The sequence below is a fragment of the Lissotriton vulgaris genome, unplaced genomic scaffold (genome assembly GCF_964263255.1).
Source record: "Lissotriton vulgaris unplaced genomic scaffold, aLisVul1.2 SCAFFOLD_214, whole genome shotgun sequence".
Taxonomy (NCBI): domain Eukaryota; kingdom Metazoa; phylum Chordata; class Amphibia; order Caudata; family Salamandridae; genus Lissotriton; species Lissotriton vulgaris.
Genome location: NW_028243866.1, coordinates 1915068 through 1935718, shown reverse-complemented (window position 1 = coordinate 1935718; position 20651 = coordinate 1915068). Strand labels below are relative to the sequence as shown.

Sequence of the window (20651 nt, the reverse complement as noted above, 5' to 3'; positions counted from 1 at the left end):
CCCTGATTGAGCTAATTGCGTCATTCCAAATTAGCACAATATCGTATGCTGATGACACGCAGCTCATTCTGGTGTTGGATAAGGAACTGCCTGGTGCAGAAGAAAACTTGAAAAAATGCCTAACGGGTACATTTGAGTGGATGACTAACAATCATCTCAAATGTAATTCCGGTAAGACTGAAATCTTGCCGTCTGGAAATCAAAATCTGTTTTCCCCGAAACACTGGTGGCCTGATGATGCTGAAGCCCCCCCCACTACCATCTCGTCTGCTCGAAACTTCGGCATCAAATTCGACGACCAATTGTCCTTCAAACAGCAAGCGGTGGCCGTAGCTGGCATGTGTTTCCACATAATTAAATCTTTGAGGACATTTTTTGATCTTCTTCCTCTGCCAGCCAGGAAAACTGTTGCAGTTGCTCTAATAACTTCGAGGCTGGACTACTGTAAGAGCCTATATGCTGGAGTCAATAAGTCCATACTCCATAGGCTACAGATGGTTCAGCACGCAACTGCCCGGTTGGTACTACGGTGGCCGCGTAAGTCATCTGCCTCGGCCGCACTTAATGCACTTCATTGGCTACCAATTGGCAAAAGGATCTTATTTAAGATCCTCCTGATCACATTTAGAGCCTTTCAACAGCAAGGACCCAAATACCTGTCCAGTGGCTTTAAATGGTATCACCCTACCCGCTGTTTGAGGTCTGCTGGCCAGAATCTGCTAATAGTCCCCAGATTTAGGTTGTCAAGTAAAGGAGGGAAATCTGTTTGTCCTGGGAGCTAAGGCCTGGAACAAGCTTCTGTTGCACCTTCGATCACTGTCCCATGAAAGTCACTTTAGGAAATCCTTAAAAACGTGGGTGTTTTCCCTCACAGATGCTGCGTGCAGGGCACTAGTGTAAGGTATGTGTTCACCGAATGGCTTCTTTCCCTCCAACCTATTTTCATCTGGGTTGGCTGAGCGCCAAGATACTCCTTGGAGTGGTAGGAGCGCTATATAAGTGTCCATTACATTACATTACATTAAGCAGTGTTTAGCAAACCAAAGGTTTGTGTCAGACTGTGACCAGACAAGTCAACGCCGTCTCCTCGTCGTGCTTCAACATCCTACGCATGATACGCAAGATCTTCCGGTGGATCCCCAACGAGACCAGGAAGACGGTCACCCAGGCCCTCGTCACCAGCCGACTGGACTACGGCAACTCCCTCTACGCCGGAATCACTGCCAAACTCCAGAAGAGACTCCAGCGAATCCAGAACGCCTCAGCAAGACTCATCCTGGACATCCCCCGTCGCAACCACATCTCCGGACACCTGCAAGACCTGCACTGGCTCCCGGTCAACAAGAGAATCACCTTCCGTCTCCTCACCCACGCACACAAAGCCCTGCACAACCAAGGACCAGGATACCTCAACAGCCGCCTCAACTTCTACGCTCCCAAACCCCAGCTCCGATCGACCGGCCACGCCCTCGCCGCCGTCCCCCGCATCCGAAGAGCTACCACAGGGGGAAGGTCCTTCTCCTACCTCGCCCCGCCAAGACCTGGAACTTCCTCCCGACCCACCTCCGCCTGACCCAGGACCACCTCGCCTTCAGGAAGCAGCTCAAGACCTGGCTGTTCGAGCAGTAGCGGACCCCCTTCCCCAAGCGCCTTGAGACCCTCCGGGTGAGTAGCGCGCTATACAAAAGCTTTGATTGATTGATTCGGTTTCAGAGGCTTACCACACAGCTCAAACAAAAATTCTCCCAAAAAAATTCCCCAAAAGTGCACAATGGTACTTTAATTTTCACAAACAAAACATAATTTGCCAAAACCTATTTGGACTTTCTGAACTAATGTGATGCGTGTGCCTGTTTTTCTCCGGAGAGACTATCAGTCTGTGGTTGCATCTCATTAGTACCAGTTTAACACCCAAATATAGCAATTAGCAACAAAAATGTGACCAGTCCATCTTTGCAGAGGGCCTTCTACTTTGAGGCAACACATGTTGCTGCTTTTTAGTAATTTGTGAACCGGTTGAGTTATAAACACTTTTTTTCCATAACAATCTGCAGATTATGCAGCAGATGGATTATGTGGCAAATGCAGCAAATGTGTAATTATGCAAAAATTGTCAAGGCCGCACAATCGCATTGTCCCATTGGCTCTGGGCTATAATGGCTGTAATGAATGAGCTGCAACATAAGTGCACTGCATCGGAGGAGAACCATGCTAAATTTCATGGGATGCTGACAGCTTGGCTTTTACAGCTGCCTGGAACTGGAGGTTGCTGAACATCATTCATCATAATTAAAACATACCATTTACAATCCATCATTAATGATGAACTGTAAGGTCTAAGTAGGAGGTTTTCTAGAATTCTAGGGGAGGAAGTGGTCGCTTAATCTTCTTTAACACTGTTTTTATAAGAGGGTGTTTACTTTTATCATTATGAAAAGAAACTCTTCTGTTTTAGCAAAAACGAACTCCAGGTTACATTAGTTTGCTATTGTTGACTTCAGTCCTGTTTTGGGGAGGTGGAGGCGGCTGGAGGGCCTTGAGCGTCTAAGGGTGGGGGCAGGGTCAAAGGTGTGGCTAAAAAAAACAAATTCTGTACATTTTTTAGGCCTTTCGTCAACTGGTAGCTACGTATAAAAGAACAGGCAGCTTAGATGAAAAATGAACAAATAAAAAAGCTTGTTTGTGGGAAATACACTATAGTACATTATGAAGACTCTTAGTTAATGCAGTGCAAAGGTCTGTGTGTAACTAGAGAGCCACAGAATTAAATCTTGCTTGTTGCAGTGGAGAATAGTGATTTGGGTATTTTTAGTGCTACAATGTCACAGCCTGTGAAACAAAGTACTGTGAGTATGGCATTATTGTATACTTGCATTACACACAGTATAAGATAAACTGCAGCAAAATATGCAACAAGTTTCCGTTAAAATTGTGTTTCCAAAATATAGATTTTAGTACTACCCAGACTGTACGTAATGTAATTTTGTTTACATAAATGTCCCTTCAACACCTCCTCAGGGATAGTAAACGCTATGTAAATACAATCACAATTAAAAGCACGCACTTCGGAGGAGGTGCTTAGTGCGCATCCAAGATGGTCGCGTGAGCTGAGAGCTCCCGAAACCCTCGCCGCCTCCTACATCTATCCTGCCACGGATCCTGTTTTTAACAACTGGTTATTGTAGCTGTAACTCTCCTGATCTACATGGCCTTTTTCAAAATTTGAATCGGACGCCGGACTCCTGAAATACTCCGTCCTGAAGCCTGAAGGCCTACACCGTGAGATAACCAGGGACTCTAGCATCCACAACACACAGGGGGTAGTTGAACAACAACGGCGGATGGAAGGAGATTGCTACCCGGGGTCTACTTTCGGTTTCAATTTTCCTGCTCATGTCCGCTGAAGGACGGCTGTCCTCAGATCTTGCTGGTCCATGAGCTAACCTGCTTAACTGCTCCTCACCGGCGCCCTGCATTTTGATTTTTTTCGCTGTTTTTCCCCGTGAGGAGCCATTCACACCAGGTCCCAAAAGCCCCTTTGGGGCGCACAGCTCAACATGGCGGGCAAACCTGACAGCGACAAACGGACGACCAAGAACATGTCTCGGGGTGGCATCACTCAATCCACCATTATGGATCGATTTACGCGCCCCAAGGGTTCCCCCAGCGGAACTGGCAAAACTCCGGAGGACTTTGGTGGTGGCCCCCCAGAAACGGAAGAGTTGACTCTGCGAGATGTAATGGGCGCCATCACGAGCATGAAGTCATCCATGGGCCAACAGTATGAAACTTTGGCTGCCAAGATCGACACAGTGGCTGTTGATGTCAGTTTGATTAGGGCGGACTTGGCCAAGACCAACGAGGGAGTCAAGTCGCTGGATATCAAGACTGCCAGTCTCACCACCGACGTGTCCGTCCTCCAGACCGAGGTCCGGACCTTACGAACCTCGAGTGAACAGTTTGCCCGCCGGCTCGAGGATTTTGAAAGCCGCACAAGGCGCAACAATGTTTGCATCGTTGGAGTTCCGGAGACTTCAGCTGATCAATCGACGGATCTCCTTGTGGAAGATCTGATTCTAAAACATCTCGCTCCTAAGGGCCTCAGTAATTTTTTTGCGGTGGAGCGTGCCCATAGAGTTCCGGGTGGAAGACGCATACAGGGTGCCGCACCAAGACCCATAATTGCGCGGATCTTCAACTTCAGGGACCGGGACGCCATCTTATAGGCCTCGAGGACCAACGGCCCCACCAAATTTGATAATGCATCCATCATCTTCTACCCTGACTTTACTGAATCGGTGCAGAAACAGAGACTAGGATTTACCGGGGTGAAGCGTAGACTGAGAGACCTGGGCCTGAAGTATGCCATGCTCTTCCCGGCCCGACTACGGATCGAACATAATGAACGTGTGCTATTTTTTGATACGCCGGAGGTCGTTAGTGACTGGTTGGACACTTTGTCAACGCAACGGGACAGTACAGAGCAATCCAGAGGCGCAGAGGGAGGCCAGAAGGACCAGGAGGAGTGAGGAGACCGGCGTGAGCAACCACCGTACCGCGTTGCGGTGGTTCGTCTTATTTTTGGGTCAATGACATTTTCACGATGTAAACCCTGAGGCGGCGGGGGGATTGGGACTTTTTCCTTCTCCTGGGGTGTTCCTTTTTCTTGTAGATTCGTTTTTCTAGGGTAGGGCGACAGGCACACTGCAAATTGGGGGGGGTTGTACTATCGCAGGGGTGCAGGGTGGGGGGAATGTGTGTGTGGGGCTTTTTGATAGGGGGGGGGTTCCATCTTTCTGTTTGAAATGTTTTAGAGGCCACGCATTAATGCACATTTTGATCTGTTTCCTTCTCGGGGTTTGGGGGACCGGCCACTACTTATGGGATGGGGGATAGGGTGTTGAGAGTTTTGAGTTGGAATGTCAATGGCTTGGGGGACAGGATAAAGCGGGGGATAGTACTTCAATACTTGAAACGCCACTCCCCTGATATTGTTTTGTTGCAAGAAACACACTTGGTGGGGAACACGTTTCACGCTATGAATCGGAGAGGCTATAGGTTGGTTGCACATTCAGGGTTCACCTCTGGATCCAGAGGGACCGGTGTTCTTGTCCGAAATTCCCTCCCCTTGGTGATTGATGATACTGTCCTGGACGATAGGGGACGGTATGCGGCCATTATTGGTAGGTGGGAAGGGAAAGCGATCTCCATCCTCTCAGTATACGTTCCCCCGGGTTTACAGACCACCACGTTTGCCGACCTTGGGAAACTGGTGTTGGAGCTCCCCAAGGGTATCCTGGTGGTGGGGGGTGATTTTAACTCTGTTAGTGGCATGGAAGATCGTAACCCTCCCAGAGCTCTCACACGTTCGCAGTCCTGTCTTGGGGGCTTCTTGGACACATTTGGTTTGGTTGATTGTTGGCGGCTGCTTCACCCCGGGTAAGCTCAATGCACCTTCCACTCTGGGGCACATGGGAGCCTTCCTAGGCTCGATTACATCCTCATGCCTGCGGCGCAGGCCGTATCGGTGAGAGAGATCCGACACTTGCCCAGAGGCATCTCGGATCACCCCCGCTATGGCTACTCATAGATCTCCATCTGGGAGCCGGGGGTCGGGTCGCCCCGATCAATCCTTGGCATCTCCGTCTTCCGGAAACCAGGACTGGGGTGGTTAAGGCTATCGACCATTACTTTGCCGAAAATGTGGGATCGTGTCCTCGTCTATGTCCCTGTGGGAGGCTTTCAAAACTGTTATTCGGGGCCAGACACTGTCGCTGATTGCCGGTTCAAAGAAACGCCATAATGAGGCGGTTGTGCAGCTAGAATCTGAAATCACTGCTCTATAGGCCGATCTTGAATCCGGGGTCACGCAAGAAAAGGTGCATGTTTTGAATTTGAAACAATCCGACTATAAAGCCTTGGTGACGAATGCTGCGAAAGCCATGAGTCGTGAGCAACAGGGCCATTTGTATGATGTGGGCGACAAGGCAGGGAAATTGATTGCATGGTTGGACAAGAGAGAAAGACTGAATCGAGTGGTACCGGATGTTGAACGTGTGGATGGTGTGCGTGTGGTAGATCCACTGGAGATCGTGGAGGAGTTCGCCTGTCATTTCCGAATGGTGTATGCGCCGGTCTCTAATAGGCCGGAGGAGGACTCGCATCTTTTGCTCAGGGATATCGCATTGCCTAGCTTATCCGACTCTGACAGAGAGCTTATGGAGGCGGAATTTTCCACCGATGAAGTAACGCTCGCTATTCGCTCCATTCGCTCGGGGAAAGCTACAGGCCTGAATGGCATACCCATCGAATTGTACAAGTTGTGTCCGAACAAAATGGCGCCGTATCTCCGTTCAATGTTCTTGGAGTCCAGGGAGAGGGGCTCGCTTCCCGGAGACCAGAGATTGGCATCTATAGCCGTAATTCATAAGGAGGGGAAGCCCCGTGAGTTGTGTACCTCCTATAGACCCATTTCACTTCTTAATGCCGAACCTAAGATGCTGGCGAAATTGTTAGCGAATCGATTGATTAAAGTGATTGGAGACCTGGTACATCCAGATCAATCTGGCTTCATTCCAACCCGCAACACTGCGTTGAACCTACGCCGTCTGCATGGCGTTCTGGCGAGGGCTGAGACGTTGCGTGAGCCGGCCATTTTGGTTTCTCTAGACGCCACTATTGCCTTTGATACGGTGGATTGGCCGTACCTGTGGGCGGCCCTTACGAAATTTGGCTTCGGGCCGGTGTTCATTAGCTGGGTCAGGCTACTCTACGAGGAGCCTCTGGCTCAAGTCGTCGTTAATGGTAGGGTTTTGGCTCCCTTTGATCTCGGGAGAGGTACGCAAAAAACGTTCCCCCCGTTCCCCTTGCTTTTTGCTTTGGCTTTGGAACCCCTGGCCGCATGGTTGCAGTGGGAACCATCACTCAAAGGAATCCAGTGGGCCCCCGACTTTGAAGACCGCATATCATTGTATGCGGACGACATTCTCCTTTGTCTTACTTCCCCTCGGAAATCACTGGGGGTACTGTTTGATGTCCTCAGCTCCTTTAGTAAGAACTCTGGTCTGGTGATCAACTGGAGTAAGTCCTGTGTCTACTCGCTCACTGACGATACACCTCATGTGCCGTGTAATTGCCCGATACAAATTTCTCACTCCGGCTTCAAGTATTTGGGTATATATATCTCGCGTGACCCCGTCGTTAGGTATCAGCGCAATTTACTCCCCCGGCTTCTTCGGTTGAAAGCCGATGTGAAAGCTTGGTGTAGGCGGCCGCTGTCCCTGGTGGGCAGGGCAGCTCTCTTCAAAATGATGTCCCTGCCTAGATTTTTGTACGCACTCCAAAACACTCTTGACCTTGTGCCTACCAACTATTTCCATGAGATCGAAAGCCTTCAGAGAAAGTTACTGTGGACCGGACGACCCCGGATTGCCCTGGCTAGGCTCACACTGCCTTGGTACGATGGAGGTATAGCGCTGCCTGACATCAGGCGTTACTACTGGGCCTCCCAACTGAGCGCGGTCAATCATGCACTGTATGGCCCGTTGTCCAACCCGGCCTTCGCCATGGATAAATGGTTACTTCCGGGCGGGAATTATTACAGGGCACTCTATTCCAGGCGGTCGGATAAGACGTTAACGGGACCCACCAAGGTGGCGGTGCGGATCTGGTATAGTGCTAACGCAGCTATGGGCTGGTCGGACACGGTCACTCGAGCGGCTCCACTATATGTATCTGAGAAGTTAGGCAATTTATGGACCACCAAGGGCTTTGAGAAATGGGACCTCATCGGTATTAGCAAGGTGGGGGACCTTTGGATAAAGGATAGGATAAAGACCTTTGATGAGCTAAATATTGAATATGCACTTAGCGATACGGAATACTTCCGGTACTTACAGGTCCGTCACACCATTGGTTCGGTCTTCCTGACCGGCACCCTCATTCCGGAATTCTCGCCCCTGGAGGACAGAGTGCTCGTCCCACGTCCCAGACAGTAATATCTCTCTCATATATAAGAAACTGATAAACGATCGGACAGACCTTCTTCTACAGCTGCGGGAGGCCTGGACTAGCGATGGACTGGAACTAGATGATGAGGATTGGAAGGCAGCGATGTCCTTTCCGAAGGAGGTGGCAATCCCGGCCCGTCTACGACTGGTGCAACTAAAAATGTTACACCGCATGTGACAGGCCCCCGATTGTTACGTATGGGATACTCAGTGGATGGACTGTGTAAGCGTGGGTGTGGAATGATGGGTACCTTCCTCCATATTCTGTGGGAATGCCCCGAGGTAGTATCCTTTTGAAGCCGTGCGCATGACGTCATGGAAGAAGTAACGGATGTTTCGATTTTGCCTGAGGCCCGTAGGTGTCTGCTGAATGTGTGGGAACCCAACGACTACAGCGTGTCTCAGACACAATGGGCCACTTTAGGGAATAAGGTCGCCAAACGTGACATTGCACAACTGTGGGGGTCCTCGAGGGCACCCAGTCTGTCCGCCTGGTCAAAAAACAAGGACTGGTGCATGTTTCGAGAAAAAACGGTATATGTCGCCCGGGGTAGACCCAAGAAGTGGGGGAGGAATGGAATCAGTGGAACCAGTATCGCGTAGAGATCTGTACTCCCTCCCTTTGTGAATCCAAGAGGTGCTGCAATCCCCTTAGCCAGATATTCCTTCTGGTCTTGATTTTCGTTAATGCACTGATTGCTTGCTCTCTTCCCCCTTCCCGCCCCCACCCCCTCCCCCGCCTTTCCTTATAGCTTTTTAGCTTCAACTGCTGCTACATAAGATCCTTTTAGATGCGGTTCTCCCCCTCCCGGAGGGATCACTCGTGTGAAAATCTCTGTTTTGCCTCGACAGTTAATTATGTTTTTCCTTTTTCTTTATTTTGTTTTCTTTTATAAAACATAAAAAGAAAAAACCTTATTTCTCCTGTGACTAAAAATGCATAGATGTGACATGTTTGCTCAATCGCCGCCGGACCCTCGGGTTGCCGGCTCAAGCGCTGTGTACCTAAATTATCCTACGCACTTGTCAATAATGGTGACAGCCGGCCCTGGCGGTTGTATGCTTGCTACTGTATATTCATAACTGTCAATAAAGGTTTAAAAAAAAAGCACGCACTTCAGAGCTCAGTTGTCCATTCAGATACACCTTTTCTAGTAGGATCTTTCAGTACATTGATACTTTTTGTGAAAATGTATTTGAATATGAAACTGAAGTACCTCAACATTTTAACTAATTGCCAGCTCCCATAAATTGCATCAGGCCTAATGATCCGCAGATAAAAAGTCTGCTATCGGAAAGTCAGAACAGTAATTCGTAAAGTGCCTGCCAAATAAGGAACAGTTCACAGAAACAGTCTTCAATGCATATTACCGTTTGTTTGGACACTTACTTCTCTGTGTATGTTTGTGTCTCTTATATACCCTTAAGTTGCTTCCTTTGAAACTCTTAATGTGGCTCATTCAGAAAATAAATGTATCAATAATCCTATTCTTCCAACCATTTCACCACAATTTCTTTTTCAGCCTGCCCGCCCTAGCCCAGACTTGCTCTGTGTCTTGCTTGTTACTCTCCTTCAACACCTCGTCAGTAATAAGCACTATGTAAATACAATTACAATTAAAAGTTCGCACTTCAGAGCTCCGTTAACTCTTTGCACTAATAATCAAAAAGATATATCTTTGTCATCACAAAGCTTTCAGTGATTCAATCAATTAAAGCCAGTACGGGCTTCCAGTCCTCTTTTGCAGATTACCCTTTACTTTTACAGATTTACTCGTAGCAAACATTTGCATTACTTTCAGGCATGCAAGCACACTCACTGGCAGGAAACCTTGGTTAGCTGTCTGACTGGCTTTTGTGCACAGGACACTCCCTCAATGGCACTTCAGATGAAGCATTTTAAGTATCGAAATTAACTGTGAGGAAACGGTTGTCTTTTTCCAGACTCCAAGCAGAAGTGAGGTTGGGGAATACGCGCGGCCCTTCCCATGACCCCACACCTCTCCCACTGTTGGTTGCGCCTCACAAATTGAAAACCTCTGTTCTAGGGTGAGCATGGAGCACTGAATGCATGCTATGCCACCACCAGCACTTCCAGATCTGTCCTGTCATAGTTTGGTGGTACTAGAATGTCCAGAGTGGGTTTGGGAGGAATTATTGAGCCATGTTTCTGTTAAGATAAGGAGGTCAAGGTTTTGGAAAGAATGTAATCTGCTATGTCAGTTACGGGTCTTTCCACCGACCTGCAATTAAGAAGAAGAGTTCTGACATGACATTTGGTAACTAATGTTTCATGGTGTGTAGGGGGGACTTGTAGCAAATTATACTTGTTCATGAATCCATATTTGAGACTGGGTTCTCTGTGCGGGTTGTAGGGAATAGTCAGTATGGTGACCGGCGAGGCAGTCAAGTCCTTATTCATATTGGTATATAATAGCAGAAGGGAGCGGATGTCGGTATCAGATAGGTGTTCTGTAAGTAGGATTGAAATGGGGTTGGCATCTCATGAACAAGTTCAGTAACTTCTCTTTATTCAGTGAAACATGATGGGTTTTGAAAAATTTGCTACGTTGTAAATACCAGCGTGGTAAAGCCACTTGCGAGGTAAAATTCGCGTGGTAAAGCCATGCGTGGTAACGGAAATCGTGGTATAATCATATATTCACGTTTGATAAGAAAAATAGGAAGCCCGAGGTACAAACTGTTAGATAAACCAGTTTGAAGGTGATCGAAGCATGCACAATTGTTTTTTGTGTTCCAATGGAATACGGTCAGCATATGTCTCAAGGATCTCAGGGTCACAAAACCAGAATCAAATTTGACTCCTGGGTTCCTTACCTTTGCAGAGGGGGCAGGTGATTAGATAGAGGTGGATCAGGATGATGTCTGTTTTTTCCATCAAGGTGTGGGGGAGGGACGTTGACTATGAGAGGAGATAGGCAGAGTGTTAAACAGCGTTTTTGATCATGGTTTGATAACATTTGTTATGACTCCAGTTTGCCAAGTGGACTTACCAAAAGTCCATGGCAGAAGTGGGCTACAGACCTTATCATACCTGTGCTTTGCTACTTGTATGCCGTGACTAGGCCATGGTTCTGATTGACTACTTTTCTAACAAGCATATGCAATGCAGTCAGTCCTGCCTTTGGGACCTTATATGTATTTAGCTATGTAGCACTGGGTGCTGAGACATCTATTATTCTTTAACATGGAGAGAAAGTAAGCACCAAACTGCGTGACACACCAGGTATGGGAACACATGGAGAGAAATATTGCCTTTCAGCGGGAAACCGTATAGTCCAAAGCTCTGTTTTTATTATAAAACCAGTGCCTTCGGTGGTCATTTTGCAGAAAATATAAGATTTGAAAAAAGAATTATTGTCTATGGGTGCTCAGGGAAGACCATTTCTGTGGATTGGGATCTAGAGAATGCTAAAATGATTCTGGTATTTAACTGACCTCTGCAGGTCGTTTGATATCAAGAAAGTTAAATAGAGGCAGTTGAACAGAAAAATAAGTCCCTAAGCGGAAGCATACTAGTCCCAGGGCTGATCTCCAGAGCCCACAAAGTACATACACATATAGGTATACCAAATTATATACAAGAACACTCGAATGATCGACCTAAAAAGCATTAAGTGAGGACAATAGAGAAAATGAACTCTGATGTGCAGTCTAATTTTCTGTCTGTAAAATGTCTTTGCTAGAGAGCGTTTTTTTGTTGTCTTCAGCTAGACTTCAAGATATGATACTTTTTCAGACCATAGAAGTGTCAGTAGAGATTTAAGAACTGTCCTTGCATGTAGAAAAAGATAAATTGGAAATGTTAAAATGGGCGCTGCAGTTGTCCTATATAGAGTTGACTTAAAACAATGGAAGTTTGTGGTTCACTCAACTGTTATAAACTCCACATCTTCTTCCTGGTCCTTCTTTACCCTCTCTGCCTCTGTTAGTCGTTGTCCAGAATATAACCTTGACTGCTGGTGGTTAGGTTTGGGGATCTCTGAATGGTGTAGTTTGGAAAACAGGAGGAATAGAAATACTCATGGTCTGCCATCTGCTATTACACACTATTCCTGTGTCCCTCCAGATCATCCCCCTAAACTGGTTGTCGTCCAGCTCATTCATCCCTCATTATGAGTAGTTATTTAAGGCCCCATCTTTCATCCCCTCTTTTTTTTCTGGACAGTCTCTGTGCAAAATTATTAGTTTTGAGTTCTACTTGCAGAACTGATATCTCCAAACTATACCAACACATGCTGATCCATTCTTTATTTCTGTTGAGTTTGAGGTAATTGACTCCCACTTTCGCACAGCTTGTAAAATCACTCCTTCTACCTTTACCCGCACTCACGGGTTTCAATGTTGGCATTAAAACTTGGCTATTTCACTTGTTCACCTTGACTGCCACGTTCTCCATCCTCTGTAGTGCAAAGTTGGTTATCATGCCGTACTTCACTTTTCACTGGACAAAGTTCGTTTTAAACCCCTCAGTGCTTATTACACATGAGTTCTGTATCTGCATATCATAAGCAGCACTTAGGAGCAGTACTTTGTTTTCCACTTGTAAAAGTATTTCCTCCTTACAGTCTATTTTCTCCCTTTCACATTCTGCAGGCAGGCTCTTTAATGTAGTTGCATGGTCCTCTATAAATTCCTCTGACAGGTTTTCAAATCTGTTGATTTCCGCACGCCTGCAGTGGCACAGTTTCCTGCTTCCTGATGCTCTTGCAAACATGAAACTACCTGAGCACCAGGTAAGGATTCTGATTTTCACCTCCTAGTCCTAACCCTCGAAGAAGGAAGTCGTCCTCCTCGTACCCAAGATCTGCCATCTTAAGGGGCTTTTGCAAGAAGTCCTGTTAAACAATTTCTTTTGTCATCATTATCCTAAGCATATTGCCCAAGGTCCCATAAACGGCGTGCATCATTAACACCACCATGAACACGCTTTATTTGTTGTTTAGGTTTGCAGACTAATTCTCCACACCATTTGAACAGTCTTGATGAAACAACTGTGCAACATTTAGATTTAAACGTATTTGCCAAATGTATGAATTAAAATGTACTCTATTTTTTATAATCTTCTTGAAGTTGTATCTTGTTGGTTTAGTTGTTTCTCGTTAATGACTTCTGTGACTCACAATCCAGTTTCTATTTCAGTGCACAGCATGTTCAGAGCCAAAACAGATATCCAGTTCAACTTCCATCTACGACAATCCAAAGTTGATAAAGCCCATACCGGTAAAGCCAAAAGAAACCCAGCTGCAGCCAGCCCCTCCACAAGGCGATGTACGTATGTGATGGTCGCTAAAATAAACCTGTTTCTTATAAGCCGTCTACCTAATGCTGTTCTTGAAATGTCCTCAGTCACCACCTGCCTAGTTGAGGCAGTGTAAACTTGCTAGCCTGTTCAATACGGTCTCTCACAAAAGCGCCTTTGAGCAAGTAAGTGATGTAGTGTGTGCCTAAACCATGTTGTTTCAAACATATGTATTTATAACAGAAAATGCTAACCATACTTTTTCCCACTTCCCTGTGCTTATTTGAACAATTACATTTTGACCTGCTAAGATATTTCTCAATATCATAAATAAATTTGTTGCCTCAATTTTTCCCTCCGTCTTCTTGATCAGTGACTAATGAAAAGCTTATCCTCGAACCCATGGGTGGGTTGTTCAGTGGGCTATTGTAGTTGAACTCCACTGCATCAGAAACACTACATCAACATTGCCAAGGCCTTCTTTATTTAATGTAGTGGCATTCTCAATGGTGGTATGTATTGATTTACTGCCTACAAGCTAATGGCACTTGAATGTCTTGATTTCATGACCGTGTGGGTGCACCGCAGTGGAGTTGGGAAGCGCTGATATGCAGCTACATTATTGCAATTAAGGAGCTCATGATGGCTAGGAAGCTCCTACTACGGTTTGGTGAAGCTTCTAAAAGGCTGTCTTCTTATTTTGTATGTGCATAGAGTTTGTGTTGCCTCGAATTACTAGACTTTTATAAACGCTGCTGACTGGTTTTATGTGTCTCTAACCTGACACATGGTGATATTAAATAGTGATATAGAAGTATATATTTTTTAAACATATTTTTTCTGGTAGAAAATGAAATTGTTTGTGAGTGTTGATGTTTTGCGGCTAGGTATGTGAATTCTAATTATGAAGATCTAAACTTTTTGAAGCACTGTTACATTTTCAAAAGTTACTTTTTAAAGTTTATAACAGCAGGGTTTCCCAGTACTAGACCCAGAAGACAAATGAGCTGCAACTGCAAACATCCCAGAAGCAAGGGGAGGCTAGGCGGAGAAGAGCCATGTTTTAAGAGATTTCCTAAAAAGCAGGTGGATCAGGTGTTTCTGATGGAGAGGGGAAGCGAGTTCTAGAGAAAAGGGGTCCGGGCCCTTAAAGAGCGTCGGCTAGCTCTCACTCTCCAGACTCGAGGAATAATGGCCAGGTTAAGGTTGGCAGAGTGCAAGCATCAATAAGGTGATACACTGGGTAGGACGGATGCCCCCCTGGGCGTGCAGGGTCTTATGGGCGGAGCACATTCTCATAGTGCCAATGTAACTTGTACAGAAGATCAGCCGAGAGTTTAGGGAAGGAAAATAGCCTAGCTGCAGCATTTTGGGACAGCTGGAGTCTTCTAGTGACAGATTTGTTGGCATCTAGGTATAGAGTAATACAGTAATCTAACAGGGACAGAATAACCACCTGAATGATGGTTTCAAGAGGGCGTGGGTCGAAGAGGCCCAGGATGGGTTTAAGACTTCTCATAAGCCAGAAACAAGTGCCAACTACCGATTTGGTTTGGGCCTTGAAGGCCAAGCTGCTATCCATCCAGATTCCTACGTTTTTTATGGTGGACTTGGGCTTTAGGGGGATGCCCATGGAAGGAGGGCCACAAGTGGTCGCCCTAGACATGGGCATGTTTACCTAATAGAAGTATATCTGTTTTATTTGAGCTCAGGCGTAGGCAGTTGTTGCTCATCCACTCTGCTACAGCAAACATATCTTTTTGGAAGTTGGCCATGTCTTGTGTGGGATTTTCGGAGAGTGAAGGAACGAGCTGGGTGTGGTCAGCATACAACACCAGCGCAAGCCCAGAGCATTTAATGACCTGTACCAGAGATTGAATATATTCATGTTAAACAGGGTAGGGCTCAATGAAGAGCCCTGAGGGACGCCGTAGGGTAAAGCATAAGGTTGGGAACTGTGAGGAGGAGAGATGGCATGGAATAAGCGCTCAGTTCAGAAGGCGGTGAACTAGGACAGTGCATACCCACTTATACCAATGCCCTGTAAGCACTCACGTAAAATTTTGTGAGACACCATATCTAATGCTGTGCTCAAGTCAAGCAGAATCAGGACTGGTAATCTGCTTTCAATTAGGGCCTTGCGAAGTTGCTCGGTAATTGCAATGAGTGCAGATTCTATGCTGTCTGCAGGCCTGAAACCGCTGTGGGATGTTTCCAGTATATGATTATCTTCCAGGAACTTGGTAAGGATGCCCTTGACATGTCTTTCCATAACCTTGGCAAGACAACGTAGGCGGGAAATGGGGTGGAGGTTTTCAGGCGTCCACAGACAGTTTCTTCAGGACAGGGATGACTTAAGCCTGCTTCCATTAACCGGGCACAGTGGCGGATTACAGAGATTGATCAATTCCAAACAGGGAGGGAAGAGAGGCTCCTGTAGCTTAACGAAGAGATCAGGTTTGAGCGGATTGTTGGGGGAGCTGGATTTAACTTGGCTACAGAGAGTATAGAGGGCAGGCAGAGGGCTAGGATGACTATCAACTGGTATTTCAGTAAAATTGTTTTTGAGTGATTGCTGATGATTTCAGAGCTGTCAAGACTTTAAAGTGGGTTGCACTGGCTTATGGGTTTGGGTTGGACAGGAGGTCATGGTGTAAAGAGTTGCTTTCTACAAACCTTACTGTCCTAACTCGGATGGAGGCTACAACTGGTGTTTGTTGTTCTGTAATTAAACAACATGGGGTGGTGATGGACAGAGTTTCTGAATTAAGCAGAATACTCTCACCTAGTCAAGACATCAGGGCTTGATCCAACACCTTTTTTTTTTAGCTCACTGCACCATCCCAGCTCAGAACCTGTCCCTACTATCCACTATTTCTGGGTAAAATTTTGGAAGTCTTCGAGGGTGTGAAGTATCTTCAGATGAAACCAATCGATGATGAGAAACAACTTGAGTGCCAATAACAGTGTTTCTAGTTGGTGTTTTCCATCACACCTTCTCCACAAACCTCCTCTCTCCATTCTTATGGTTGTCAGACTATTCCTCGGTGCTTCTACTAAAAAATGTATGGGTGGTTAGGATCACTGTTTGTGTTGACAACTGGCATCTACAGTTCCCACTTGTGCACAGGTACCACATAGTTGGGATAAAACAAGGTCAGAACTTACTTTTTACTTGGTAGAGAACCATTATATGCTGTATCTTTCAACGATGCACATATTTACTAAAATAACATTATTCTATTGAAGATGATCTGTTTTCTTTTGGTCTCTCCTCAGCTCTCAGACTCGGAACCCCAGCACTTATCATTGATGACACTCTTTGGAAAGCCAAGCACGGCCTCCGACCCTTTGCAGAAGGAGCAGAAGCAGCAGTCAGACCCACTTACTGCCCGGCAGGGTGTAGCACGCTCCTTATTCTATGAGGACCCTGATGAGCCAGGACCTCATAAAAATTCTGTGCCTCAAGGAAAGCATCTTTGCCCAGCCATTCAGAAACTTATGGTGCGTAGCACCGACCTCCATCCAGTCTCCGAGCTGCCGGAGAACAGATTGTATGAGAATGGTAATATGTACACCACAGAAGACCTTTTCACTGGACTCTTTCAACCTGTTACGCACCAAAGTATGGGGTCTTCTCTCCACATCCAAGACCTAAGCGAAGAGCAGAGCCTGTTGCAAACTTTGCATGGTACACACGGCCCAGGGCCCAAATTCGGTCAGGGATCTATGGGTCCTGTGAGTTCTACCATACCCATCTTCAGTAGGACTCAAATGAAGAGCATGACCCAGCCGCAGCCTGTTTATTTCAACACTTGCCTAAAAACTGAGACACTGAGACCACAGTCTCTTGTCACTGACCACACCAAGCTTCAAAGGCAACCGTTTTCATTTTCTGCAAACCCCCCACCAAGTACTGATGTTCTTTCCCCACAGGAGCTGCTAAAAAAGCTTCATATTGTGCAGCAGGAGCAGCAGTTTAATACCTCAAGTAGACCTGCATTAGCAGCAAAGTTCCCCACTGTCTCTGAAAGTACTGCTACGATAAAGCCTCTGCAATCATGGATGGATAAGACTTCACGGGCGGACAAACAGAACCCCCTCTTTCAGGTAATGAATATTTAAGTTGTATGTGATTGTGTTCAGTTATCTTGCATACTGTACTTAAATTGTTCATCATTTTCTATAGACCTACAGCATATTAATTCAAGTATTTTATGTCTTCATTCCCATCACCTGTTGCACTTCTGGCAGAGTGAGGACTTCTTGGATGTGCACAATTGTGGTACATGTGTCTGTGCAAAAACCTTCTAAAATCTAAGGATTCTTATCTTTATCTATAGTTTTTCAACATTTTTCCTGGTGCACCTTGTCCTTGCATCATAATTCTGGGAGTTGAGCATGTATCTATGAGGTATAGCAAAACTGCCGCTCACCGGAGATAGTGTTCAACCCCCCAGTATTCCTTCCACCTCGGGTACCTTTAGTTCAGCGTTTTGAATTCTCAGGGAAGACCAAATTACTGTTTAAGTGCATGCTGGGGAGGCTTAAGTGTGTGCAGGTCATCGGTGCTGCCTGTCTCAGGTCATGGAGACTGCAGGTCATGGGGGCTGAGGGTCTGCAGGTCATGGGGGCTGAGGGTCTGCAGATCATGGGGGCTGAGGGTCTGCAGATCATGGGGGCTGAGGGTCTGCAGATCATGGGGGCTGAGGGTCTGCAGATCATGGGGGCTGAGGGTCTGCAGATCATGGGGGCTGAGGGTCTGCAGATCATGGGGGCTTAGGGTCTGCAGATCATGGGGGCTTAGGGTCTGCAGATCATGGGGGCTTAGGGTCTGCAGATCATGGGGGCTGAGGGTCTGCAGATCATGGGGGCTGAGGGTCTGCAGATCATGGGGGCTGAAGGTCTGCAGATCATGGGGGCTGAAGGTCTGCAGATCATGGGGGCTGAAGGTCTGCAGATCATGGGGGCTGAAGGTCTGCAGATCATGGGGGCTGAAGGTCTGCAGATCATGGGGGCTGAAGGTCTGCAGATCATGGGGGCTGAGGGTCTGCAGATCATGGGGGCTGAGGGTCTGCAGATCATGGGGGCTGAGGGTCTGCAGATCATGGGGGCTGAGGGTCTGCAGATCATGGGGGCTGAGGGTCTGCAGATCATGGGGGCTGAGGGTCTGCAGATCATGGGGGCTGAGGGTCTGCAGATCATGGGGGCTGAGGGTCTGCAGATCATGGGGGCCGAGGGTCTGCAGATCATGGGGGCCGAGGGTCTGCAGATCATGGGGGCTGAGGGTCTGCAGATCATGGGGTGTAAGGGTCTGCAGATTATGGGGTGTAAGGGTCTGCAGATTATGGGGTGTAAGGGTCTGCAGATTATGGGGTGTAAGGGTCTGCAGATTATGGGGTGTAAGGGTCTGCAGATTATGGAGTGTAAGGGTCTGCAGATTATGGGGTGTAAGGGTCTGCAGATTATGGGGTGTAAGGGTCTGCAGATTATGGGGTGTAAGGGTCTGCAGATCATGGGGGCCGAGGGTCTGCAGATCTGGGGGGCTGAGGGTCTGCAGATCATGGGGGCTGAGGGTCTGCAGATCATGGGGTGTAAGGGTCTGCAGATTATGGGGTGTAAGGGTTTGCAGATTATGGGGTGTAAGGGTCTGCAGATTATGGGGTGTAAGGGTCTGCAGATTATGGGGTGTAAGGGTCTGCAGATTATGGAGTGTAAGGGTCTGCAGATTATGGGGTGTAAGGGTCTGCAGATTATGGGGTGTAAGGGTCTGCAGATTATGGGGTGTAAGGGTCTGCAGATTATGGGGTGTAAGGGTCTGCAGATTATGGGGTGTAAGGGTCTGCAGATTATGGGGGCTGAGGGTCTGCAGATCAGGGGGGCTGAGGGTCTGCAGATTATGGGGTGTAAGGGTCTGCAGATTATGGAGTGTAAGGGTCTGCAGATTATGGGGTGTAAGGGTCTGCAGATTATGGGGTGTAAAGGTCTGCAGATTATGGGGTGTAAAGGTCTGCAGATTATGGGGTGTAAGGGTCTGCAGATCATGGGGGCGGAGGGTCTGCAGATCATGGGGGCGGAGTGTCTGCAGATCATGGGGGCGGAGGGTCTGAAGATCATGGGGGCTGAGGGTCTGAAGATCATGGGGGCTGAGGGTCTGAAGATCATGGGGGCTGAGGGTCTGAAGATCATGGTGGCTGAGGGTCTGAAGATCATGGGGACTGCGGGTAATAGGGGCCGAGGGTCCGCAGGTCATGGGGGCCGAGGGTCCGCAGGTCATGGGGGCCGAACGTTTGCAGGTCATGGGGCCGAGGGTTTGCAGGTCATGGGGGCCGAGGGTTTGCAGGTCATGGGGGCCGAGGGTTTGCAGGTCATGGGGGCCGAGGGTTTGCAGGTCATGGGGGCCGAGGGTTTGCAGGTCATGGGGGCCGAGGATTTGCAGGTCATGGGGGCCGAGGGTTTGCAGGTCATGGGGGCCGAGGGTTTGCAGGTCATGCTTTGGGGCAGAGGGTCTGCAGGTCATGGTTGGGGGCCGAGGGTCTGCAGTTCATGGTTGGGGGCCGAGGGTCTGCAGGTCATGGTTGGGGGCTGAGGGTCTGCAGGTCATGGGGGCCGAGGGTCTGCAGGTCATGGGGGCCGAGGGTTTGCAGGTCATGCTTGGGGGGCCGAGGGTCTGCAGGTCATGGTGGCCGAGGGTCTGCAGGTCATGGTGGCCGAGGGTCTGCAGGTCATGGTGGCCGAGGGTCTGCAGGTCGTGGTGGCAGAGGGTCTGCAGGTCGTGGTGGCAGAGGGTCTGCAGGTCGTGGTGGCAGAGGGTCTGCAGGTTATAGGGGCCGAGGGTCTGCAGGTCGTGGGTGCCGAGGGTCTGCAGGTCGTGGGTGCCGAGGGTCTGCAGGTCGTGGGTGCCGAGGGTCTGCAGGTCGTGGGTGCCGAGGGTCTGCAGGTCGTGGGTGCCGAGGGTCTGCAGGTCGTGGGTGCCGAGGGTCTGCAGGTCGTGGGTGCCGAGGGTCTGCAGGTCGTGGGTGCCGAGGGTCTGCAGGTCGTGGGTGCCGAGGGTCTGCAGGTCATGGGTGCCGAGAGTCTGCAGGTCATGGGTGCCGAGGGTCTGCAGGTCATGGGGGCACCATGGCAATGAGGGTCTGGGATGCTGAGGGAGTGCGGGTCTGGGATGCTGAGGGAGTGCGGGTCTGGGATGCTGAGGGAGTGCGGGTCTGGGATGCTGAGGGAGTGCGGGTCTGGGATGCTGAGGGAGACGTGGATCTGGAGGGAGGAGGAAGTGCCGGTCTGGAGAGCTGAGGAAGTGCCGGTCTGGGGAGCTGAGGAAGTGCCGGTCTGGGGAGCTGAGGAAGTGCCGGTCTGGAGAGCTGAGGAAGTGCCGGTCT

At 48.2% G+C, this 20651-nt stretch overlaps 1 protein-coding gene across 2 annotated transcripts in view; it reads left to right on the top strand.

Moving 5' to 3' along the window:
* LOC147668216 (mRNA-decapping enzyme 1B-like) overlaps window positions 1-20651 on the top strand; it is a 261966-nt gene that overhangs the window by 177728 nt on the left and 63587 nt on the right. For both annotated transcript variants that reach the window (XM_086948698.1, XM_086948699.1), the window contains exons 6-7: window positions 13173-13301; window positions 16552-17382. In XM_086948698.1, the coding sequence (XP_086804824.1) occupies window positions 13173-13301; window positions 16552-17382 (960 nt within the window). The remainder of the gene's footprint in view (window positions 1-13172; window positions 13302-16551; window positions 17383-20651) is intronic.